Source organism: Phallusia mammillata, chromosome 6, assembly GCF_965637545.1.
Source record: "Phallusia mammillata chromosome 6, kaPhaMamm4.hap1.1, whole genome shotgun sequence".
NCBI lineage: Eukaryota > Metazoa > Chordata > Ascidiacea > Phlebobranchia > Ascidiidae > Phallusia > Phallusia mammillata.
In genome coordinates, this window is record NC_137257.1 from 1,042,370 (window position 1) to 1,052,537 (window position 10,168).

Genomic DNA, 10,168 nt, shown 5'->3' on the forward strand with positions numbered 1-10,168 from the left:
AAGAAGTTTATTGTTTGTAAAACTTTGATATTAGTTTAAAATAACGACAAGGTACTTTACACTTAGGGGAATCCCAATACGCTACATAAGAAACTAAAACGGTTTCTTACTACAGAAAGACTACAGTACAGTACAGGCCGCGGATGTTCGATCTGCGTTTAAAAGCAAGAAAACTCGACGCAAAAGCTCTGTAAAGTTGACTCCGTGAACAGACGAGAACCATGAATGAGAAAGACGTACTTGAAGCTCGCTTGGAAGCAATATTATCCCATATAGGATGGTTGGGCAAGTTTACACTGCGTTCAAACATAATTATGTTTATTATTTGTGTTTTTGGTGCCATGAATATTGGCAGCACCGTTTTCTTGGCAGCGAAAATGGATCACACGTGTATACCCAGTGAAGATCTGACATCAAACATTACAGAGGTAGCTAAAAAAATTGAGGCTGTTTTTCAATGTTGCTTGCAAACATAACACAAAATATCTACAGTTGGTGTTTTATTTATAAATCTGATGTTAACTTTAGTTGTATAATGTTCTTGATAATATAAACCTGCTTATGGCAATTTTTTTATTGAAGTCAAATGTTTGTAAAAAATAAATTAGTTTTAATTATTTTTTCATCCTGATTTTTTGCACCAAGAAAAAGTGACCTTCCAATACAGTTTGATTTATTGGTATAACATTTACAAACACAAAAGGCTAAATATATATTTGTTTGACCAAGTATTGCTCATCCAGCAGTTTGAGCAATACTTGGTCATACATTATGCCTGGCAGCAATAGCTTATTTCATTTATTTGTAATGTTTTTTATTACAGAAATGTGGTGTAAATTGGACGGACCTTCAGACTAGCCTCATTTCACCAACAAAGGACAATAAAACTTTGTCATGTGAGATGTAAGTTTATCATTTTTTTTGGCTAAGATGGTTTTCTAGCCTGTGTCTTGCCATATGGGAGTGCCTGGGAGACCGGTTTGATTTGGTGTAACAACTTCAATGGGCCTGATGTACAATGATTTTGTTTAGAAGACCTGTGTTATAACAACATGTTGGATGTGTTTTTAGGTACACACTAAGCTCTTTGCTGGAGAACACAAGTTGCACATATTGGACATCAGGTGTCAATGATACCAACAGAAGTCTTACAACAGAAACATGTACAAGCTGGGAGTATGATCAATCTATGTATGAATCCACAATAGTTTCTGATTTCAATCTTGTGTGTGGTAACGCATGGAAAACCAGCATGTCCCAATTTTTACTGATGGTTGGTGTTTTCCTTGGTGCCATGATATGTGGTATAGGGTCTGACAGGTATGTTGTAGCCGACTGTAGCTTTTTTGTGTATTTTGTTGTTGTTACTTTCTGTTATACCTATTTCAAAATCAAAATGACGTAAGATGCAGTGGTGGGATTCAAATTTTTGTAAGCCGGTTCTATTACAAAAGTTATATTTTTCAGCCGGTTCTGTTACAAAAAGTCTATTGACAGTAACCAGTAATGCTAACCGGTTCACTGATCTCATAAAATTTCGTGAGAGGGTTCTATAGAACCGGTGCGAACCGGCTTGAAGTCACTACTGGTAACATGCCATTACATAAATAAATAGATTTTTACAATCCTAAAATTTGTAACCTGCATCAGACTAATATAAAAATCTAGAAAAACATCTTAATGCTAAATAGTTTTTGTGTCTTTAGATTTGGACGTAAAACTTTCTTTGCGATTTCTATCTTGGTAATCATTGTATCTGCTGGTGTAAGTTCATTATCAGTCAACTACTGGATGTACGCCCTTGTTCATATGTTTGTTGGATTTGGAGGCATTGGGTTGTGTGTTTCTGGGTATGTTTATGGTAAGTTATGACAAACACAATCTCATAAGACTCCACTTTGATGGTTCCTAACCCCCTTTTTGCCCCTGCTTGACATTATCACTTTTGAATTACTGATGCCTCCCATTGTGATGTTATATAAGTTTCAACATGCAAGATAAATTGTTTATGAGTAAAACATGATTAAATTGGCTCTCCTCTGTTTTCATTAAGGTTGCAAAGAATGTGGCATCAGTGTAAAAAAGAAATATCAACAAAAGATGTTTATCTTTTCTCAATATTTAAATACATTTTAATTCCACTTTAAATCTGATTTAACAATTCTGTGTTGTGGTTCTAGTGATGGAAATAACAAGCGACAAACACCGTGTATTTGTCGGACAAACTCTCCAAATGACATTTTCCTTGGGTTTCGTGCTTCTTTCTCTGTGTGGCTACTTGCAGAGAAACTGGGTTTATCTAAATCTGGCAGTTTCTCTTCCACTGATTGTATTGCTTCCATTCTATCTTTGGTGAGACCAAAAGTGTATTGTGTTTAAATGTATTATATTACTTTATCGAGCATTACATGTTATGTTTCAATTTATTCTTTGCTTTGCAACTTCTAACATATTTTGGCATTACAGCATTTGTAGTTTTACTGTCTGCACATAAAATGTGGTAAAATATGTGCTTTTTTATGTTTTGATCTTGCTTTTTGTGCAAATACACACAAGTATGTTTCACTTCAGGTTTTCCAAGGAATCTCCAAGATGGCTGCTTTCGAAAAATCAAACAATCCGAGCGAAAAGGATTTTGCAAATAATGGCAAAAGCTAATGGAAAGGAAATTGATGAATATTTTGAAAAGCCAAATGTCCATGAAACTCCTTTGGTAAGTTGCTTTCCAAGTTGTTTTAAAGCTGCACTCAACCCCTTAAATTTAAATAAATTGTGTTGTTTCCAAAGTGCACAGATAGTGTTGCACCAAAGCCATGCACAAAATAGAACAACACTCCACATAAAGACACCCACTGAATCATCTTTGATTACTTCTTCAATCTAATATATTAGTTGCTTGCTGTGACATAATATGAAACATTCATTGTTTAACTATGTCAGTTTTCAAAGCCAAAGGCCAACTTAGTAAAATTAACGGTATTTCTCATTGGTCATTGTAAATTGGAAACATTTTGAAATCTGATATAACTTAGCCAACTGTATGTAACACATAGTGCTGTGTCACGTATTCCATGTTTACACTTTTCACCACAGTTCCAACTTGTTTGCCAAGCAGTGTTTTCACAGTAACATGTTAAATTTGTTTGAACTTTGATTCCATGTGATGTAATGATGTATAAGCTTCCATTTGCCAAATATATGCCACTTGTAATCAAGTAATACAAAACATGTAATGCTACATTACTTAATATGTCCTGTTGCTAATAAAATGCATTTATTAAATAGTGAAGCAATACATGAATGCTAAAAAAATGCTGAGACAAATACCTCTCTCATGTTAAACTGGAAACTTGTTATTTTACACTACTTCTTAATTCAGACACAGACAATTCATGAAACAGCTATGTAAGGAATTGTTTTGTTCTCCTAATAGGTCAAACCAGATGAACCAATAATCATTGACTCATCGCAAAAAAATTCTCTCTCAACTCTTGAAATGTTTCGTAACCCAACGCTTCGAAAGATCTCCCTTATCTTGTTCTACAACTGGTTTGTGGTCACTTGCATTTATTACGGTTTAACCCTGAATGCAACGGCACTCATTGGAAATCCTTACCTCAACTTCTTCTTATCTGGCTTCATTGAATTCCCAGCCTACTTGGGATCTTCATGGGTTATACACATATGGGGAAGAAGGCCAACCATATTTACTTGCAACATGATTTCAGGAATCAGCTTATTGTGCATGAACTTGCTACCGGATGGTAAGTTGTTAAAAATGGTTCACTATTTCTATCAAATGTTACAAACCATATAAACCATGTGTTATTTACCCTGGCGACATGTATGGGACGTCGAAACGTCGGAATAAAAATACATTTGCCAGAAGAGCTCTGTAAACTTGATATAATGCATGGTTTGACTATGGCAAAAACCAGTGCATAAAGAATTAGTTTTTAACCGATGTTGTACATGCTTTACATAAGGTTGTGAATCTGACATAGCAAAAGGTGTCATGAATGGAAGTATAGATATATATCTTTGCTAAGTAGCAACACGTTACTGCCAAAATAGTTTATCATCAATGATGTGTTTTAAATTCAAATGCATAGAACATTTGGTAATGCCATAATATTTCAGTTAAAACAGTCCATAGCCTAAAAAAACTTTAGCCAGCCTGTTGTTAATGGGGGAAGTGCTTGTTACGTGATTTTTTAGTCTCATGGTGAAGTAATTCAAAACATATTCCTTTGCACATGGTGATTTTTGTGTTTGTAACAACAAATCTGTATCTGTATGTATTTATTTGTAGATCTTTCTATCTTGAGGACAGTGTTGTTTTTGATTGGCAAGTTTGGATCATCTGCTACTTTCGGTTGCGTCTACCTTTATTCATCAGAGCTCTATCCAACACCTCTGCGGTAAGAAGCAGACTAGTGAAATAAAGTGTTGCTTAATTTGCAAGTGGAAGCATTGCAGAAACATTATGAAGTGTGTAGTGAACGTCCAGGAGCATGTGTGAATTCTCTTTTGTCAGTGAATTGGGATCCGGCAATCATTTGTGCAGCAGGAAAAAAACATAAAACATAGCTCATAGTTTTTCGGTTTTGGTTCTAAATGGTTGAGTCTAGTGCACTGCGAATAAGACTTTGAAACGTTCAGTAAAATTTGGGAAAGAACAAGAATTGTAACAATTATATGTCTAGTAACACTGTTTAGCCAAATGACCTTACGTCCACAACACACTGAGTATCAAATGGGGTGTGTCAACATTAGGGATGGGCCGAGCCGAGCCAGAACCCGAGTACTCGGTACCGAGCATCGCTGTTTTTAATGCTCGGTGCTCGGCCGAGCAGTTGCACTAACTGACCCGAGCGTTAAATTTGCATATTCATGCCCTGCTAAGATACGTAATTAGTGTTCGAAAGGATGCAAAAACAAATGATTTTTCAAATGTATTAGATGGTGGAAAAACGTGTACTTCCGAGGCCTGTACAGCATAATACACCGCTGGTGACGTAAGAGACCTAGTAGAGCTAAAACGTAGAAAGGGGATTTTTGTGACGTCATAATGCACCGAGCGTGCTCGGCCGAGCACCGAGCATTAACGTGAGATGCTCGGTGCTCGACCAAACAGAACATTTGCTTTTGGCACATCCCTAGTCAACATCGTGGGTTGTTTTCAGTTGCATCTATTGCACTATGTTTAAAATATGATATTAAAGCCGAACAGCTGCACTGGACATTGAATTGCAAGCACAGCATTTTTCAGCTTAGGCAGCTTCTGCATCATAAGCATGTTGATCGATATGTGTTCGGTAAAACATGAAGTTGCTCTTTTGCAGTGGAAACGGGGTTGGGATTTGTAGCAGCTGTGCCCGACTTGGTGGGATGGCGTCACAATTGATCTTTATGTTGTCACAAATCAACAACAACCTGCCGTATATTGTGTTCGGAGGCATATCCGCTTTGGCAGGTAAATAAAAAAATAAAAAATTATGGAATCTAAAAAAGCTCTCACATTAAAAGAAACTTGTCCAAATTGCTAAACTTTTCTTGCGATGAACCGGAATATTTTCGTGACTGGTGATAAGTTACAGCTTGACATTTGGTATTAATTTGGAAGCGTTTTACCATAAACTTATTTCACTATTGTATCAGTGGAGCCTTTGTGTCTTTTTCAAATCTACATATTGTCAAAGTTTTCAGAGTCATACACCTGGTGAAGATTCTTCCATGCAAAAGTCTTACATTTATAACTTGGTATTAGTTGTAGTGTCATATGGCATTTTTTAATGTATTTCCAGGCTTGTTTTGCGTTCAGTTTGAAATAACTGGTCACATTGATTTACCATAATTGATTGTCCGTCCTTGCTCTCAGTGTGATTTACCCTTTGAATAGCGACTTAAACATGGGCTTTAATTGGTCATAAAACCCATTTTAAACACGCATTAGGTGTAGCAACCATTGAACCCATTTGTACACACAATAAACTTTATGGACTAAACAACGACGTTTTTCCTATCCAGGAATGCTGGTTATCATTCTGCCTGAAACAAAGGGATCCAAGCTTCCTGAAACGATCGAAGACACAGAAAAACTTTACAAGCACAGAAATGTGACGCTGGTCAAACAGTTCGTACCGCGCCCCTTGCGGAAATGTGTCTGAATGAAGTTGCCCATTATGTGGCGCCCCTGAGCCGTCAAACTCTTGGACATGTATGTCTGAAGAATTAACAATATGCATTCTTGTAGCGAGGTCGAACTAAGCCGTCCACTAGCGGAAAAAATATGCACGGTGAAGCAGACTAAGTTTAATGTTTGAATCAGTAGATCCCCACCCGGGGGTTACCTAAGTGGTTCGTAGGATGGTGCTATAGTGCAGTGGTCGGCAACCGCCGGTCCGCGAGGAGTTCGTTACCGGGACGTACAATTTTTCAGGTTAAATGCTATAAAACATTTTGCTTATGTATCCCGGGGATGATAAACTAATTTAGGCGTTTTCATTGCGAAATATCTGTAGTTTTTGAAGGCCGGTCCGTGATAAAATTTTAGTTTCAAAAACGGTCCGCAGTAGAAAAGAAGGTTGCCGACCGTTGCTGTAGGCTATAGGGGATTCCGTGAAAGTAAAACTTTATAGTTTCTAAAATATCAGTATGTAGTGTGCTCAGGGTCAACAGTCTTGTTTAACTTATAAGGGTTCCTTTAACACTAATGGGTTGGGAACCACTGATTTTGATGTGTATTTTTGCCTTCCGTGTTCTTGTTTACTTCATTATGTCGCCGAAAAACATCACACATTTGTATTTTTACTGACGTTTGACACAAAATTACTCATTTACCTTTCAACACAAATCTTAATTAATATTGGTGCACACAAATCTCGTGCTATTTGTTTAGATAATTGGTCAATTTAGGAACGTTTTTCAACTTGATAAACATGGTCCTCACTGCCCTCCCTTGTTGAAACGACTATATTTTACATCGTTACTTTCTACTGGTGCTATTACATTCCAAACTACTATAACTTAATGCATTCCTGCAATGTTAGCCAGTTTCTGCCTCTTTTCCTGTTACGTACATGAATTTACCCAAAGTGTGTCAGTTTTTGTTTCATTAGTGATTGTGCCAGTCTCCTTGTATAAAGTATAGGATAAAACTTTTCCAATTACTATCATAAAAATTCGGTACTTTAATAAGAAAACATTCCCCTTACAAATCGTCTTCGAATCCCACCGCAGGTTAGATTTTTCTAGCATATGCCTTGTCATATTGGAATGCTTGGTGACCGGCTGATTCAGCATGGCGCCTTCAATGGGCCTGGCGTACTGTGATTTATACCTGAGTGTGCCGTGATCGCTGGTCTGCATAGACTCTTCAGGGCTGATCCCAGTTGTAAATTTATGTTCATCTTAATTAAAACATACTTCGGTTTATCATTTCTACCCATCAGTGGAACTGTTAATTTTGACGCTAATACTTTGACTCACAAATCACCACAAGATCCCGCCAATATTATCTTCACCTCAACTTTAATTGTGTTCTCACTGATATTACCGCTATGAACTATCTGCTGTTCCATATAGTGACTACTTTATCCGTAATTGAATAAAGTAACATTTTGTTTGTTTCATTTTTATCCACTGTCGGTGGCATAACACATCTTTTGTCAATCAACCCGTGTAACTTTTCATAATTTGGAAAATCACCACTCAAAGGAAAGAGCTGGTAGTAAAGCGGGGTTAGAACCAACAACCTTAAAAACACGTGATCACTTCGGTAAACGATTCCACGAGTGACTTCGGTAAACGATTCAATTTTGTGTTTGGTTTCGCGTCTGAAACCACTGGGACCGCTGAGTTAGTTGTATGCGGTGAGCCCAGGGAATGATATGTTGCTTTAATCGTCTGCAAAAGTCTAGGACATTATTATGAAACGCACAGAACTTAATCTAAAAGCATCGAGCCAATAAAGGTAAGGCATAAGTTTTTACCCTGTTATTCCTAACAAACTGGAGTTTCATTGGATGGCAACACTAGCCAATACGGCCGATCTCTCGCCACCAGCTGCACTGATGAGACCTTATAGTTCGAAATAGTGCGCACTGCAGAGTTGCAAGTCGGGCCGGGTTCGGGCTTAGGAATTTGTCAGAAAACGGGCCTGACTTTACGTTCCGTTTCCGCCATTTTTTAGTAACAATTCTCTGGCTTTGACCTAATGCCCACCCTACTCTAAAACGTATTGTTTACCCCATTGTCTACTATTGTTCATTGTGTTTGTTATCTTTTCTCTGTTTTTCTTTCTCATACTAAGGCTTTCGTGGATAAGCCTGTCAATCAAAATTTCGGGCCTAAACGGGCTTTTCAGAAACGTTTCGGGTTCGGGCCGGGCTTCGGGCTCAGTGCCCTCTAAAATATCGGAAAATTTTTATGTGATGCAAATTTGCCTGTAGTTATGCCAAAGTGCAGACTGAAGTCAGGGTCATTTTACAAGTGTACCTAGGGTAAATCAGTTTGGGGAACACTACTTTGTAAATGGATAAACTATTCACATTTTCTTTCAGCCAAAATGGGAGATGAGTTTGCTGTCTGCGGTCAGATCAGCGGGAATAATATCTTGGTTCAAGCACCTGGTTTAGTCTGGTTCACTGCTTGACTGCATGTAATCCAATCTGATCGAGTGTTTCTCAAACTTTGTGCCACAAAACGTTGCCGGGCGCTATATAATTACTCATAACAAATATTTATATTGATGGTGCTCATTTAAGTTTAGTTTTATTTTACAGGTTCACTTTACTTTAGGGTAGTGACATTTTAAAAACACAATTTCTCCCAACCCAAATCCTCTGGTACAAGCAAAATGGCAAAGCTTTCTCTGAGCCGTTCTTCAATCAAGCGACTAATGTCAACAAAGGATTAACGATTAAACAACACAAACACGTGTACAGAAATTAAACAAGGGGTACCACATTACATTTACAAACTTTTCCTCATAATGATTAAAAAAATTGAGGGTAAAATCCATAAACTAGCTGGGTATTTTGCATACAGACTACTAAATTCTCTTAATTGTGTAGAAGGTATTAAATATCTGACGTTTTCATGGGTTTTCATGACCTTTGCATATTTAAGGGGTTTTTTTGAAAAATGTTGACAATGAACCACCGGGGCCGAGTCCCAGCAGGGAAATTCCTGGCACTTAGCACAAAAATCCTCCAGCACTTGATACAAGCAAACATTACACCAGTTGTCACACAGCAGACGCCGCAGTTGCCATTTCAAGGCAAACAGTTGTCAGGAGACGGGCTTTGGCAGACAGCGGTGATAAATTACGAACCTGTGCTCGACAGCGTTTTTCATTTTTCTGGTGCTTCGGTTTCAGCTCGACTTGAAATGAACGCTTCGGCGGACTTGACAAGCCTCGCCAGTGAAGCGTTACACTTCGAGGAACTGAGTCGAGTTTGTGCTTTTGTGGTTGATTTTGCGCTTCTATTACTTGAACGCTTTAGCCACAGTAGGCCTAATGTTGCAAGTAGTGATGTTGTATGTTATCATTTTTATGGTGAAATGTATCATAATTTGCTGTGAGCGTGCGATAATGCAGCGTGCGGTTGGTGTTTTACCGCAAAACTCAGATAGCATGTTATATTTTGCACATAATATGTCATTTGTTATACGATATCGCAATTGTTGCTTTTCAGATTGTGACTCATCAGCTAGTCGCTAGTGAATACTCCTTTAGCGTAACGTTAACACGACAAAGCAAAGCAGTTAGCGTCAAAATTTAAACGAATAACCTCATAAAACATTTCCATTGACTTTTGTGTTGCTACAATATAACTATATAACCTCGCAATCCGTAGGGAACGTCGGTTAAGACTGGATTGATGCTGACCAGCAGTTTAGCTCGTGAAATTTTAGGCGTCATTGCTTTCGTTTCGTTGTGCAAACAAATCCCTTTGTAGCAAACCACACTGATACCTGTATGCAGGTGTATACGTGCCCTTGGCTGAATTACGAGGAATTTCAGATGGTGTTGTGGTGGTCTCGGCTATTAATGCTGTTTTTTTTTTGCCAAGAAGAATGTTATTTGTTTGCATTTTAGGGGATTGTCTGTTTCAAAATAGAGATTGGGGTGAGGACAAATTTGTTGCCGATTTCAGAACGG

The 10,168-nt window shown here is 37.9% G+C and overlaps 2 protein-coding genes across 2 annotated transcripts in view; both read left to right on the forward strand.

Moving 5' to 3' along the window:
• The first annotated feature begins 25 nt into the window (after positions 1-25).
• LOC145232971 (solute carrier family 22 member 3-like) lies at positions 26-7,634 on the forward strand. Its single transcript, XM_080097632.1, has 10 exons — positions 26-428; positions 824-903; positions 1,072-1,320; positions 1,707-1,861; positions 2,181-2,352; positions 2,572-2,713; positions 3,434-3,764; positions 4,313-4,421; positions 5,346-5,476; positions 6,031-7,634. Exons 1-10 carry the CDS (start codon positions 222-224, stop codon positions 6,168-6,170), a joined length of 1,716 nt encoding a protein of 571 aa, XP_079953758.1. The 5' UTR covers positions 26-221; the 3' UTR covers positions 6,171-7,634.
• Positions 7,635-8,453: 819 nt separating this feature from the next.
• The window catches only part of LOC145232978 (phosphatidylglycerophosphatase and protein-tyrosine phosphatase 1-like), a 103,109-nt gene continuing 101,394 nt past the window's right edge, over positions 8,454-10,168 (forward strand). Inside the window, exon 1 of the mRNA XM_080097643.1 lies at positions 8,454-8,463. The gene's annotated coding sequence lies outside the window, so the exon portion shown is untranslated. The remainder of the gene's footprint in view (positions 8,464-10,168) is intronic.

Coding starts and splice junctions, on each gene's coding strand:
- LOC145232971 (XM_080097632.1), top strand. CDS start 222: ATGAATGAGAAAGACGTACTTGAAGCTCGCTTGGAAGCAATATTATCC. Junction 1,862..2,180: donor TGTTTCTGGGTATGTTTATG/GTAAGTTATGAC, acceptor TTGTGGTTCTAG/TGATGGAAATAACAAGCGAC. Junction 2,714..3,433: donor ATGTCCATGAAACTCCTTTG/GTAAGTTGCTTT, acceptor TTCTCCTAATAG/GTCAAACCAGATGAACCAAT.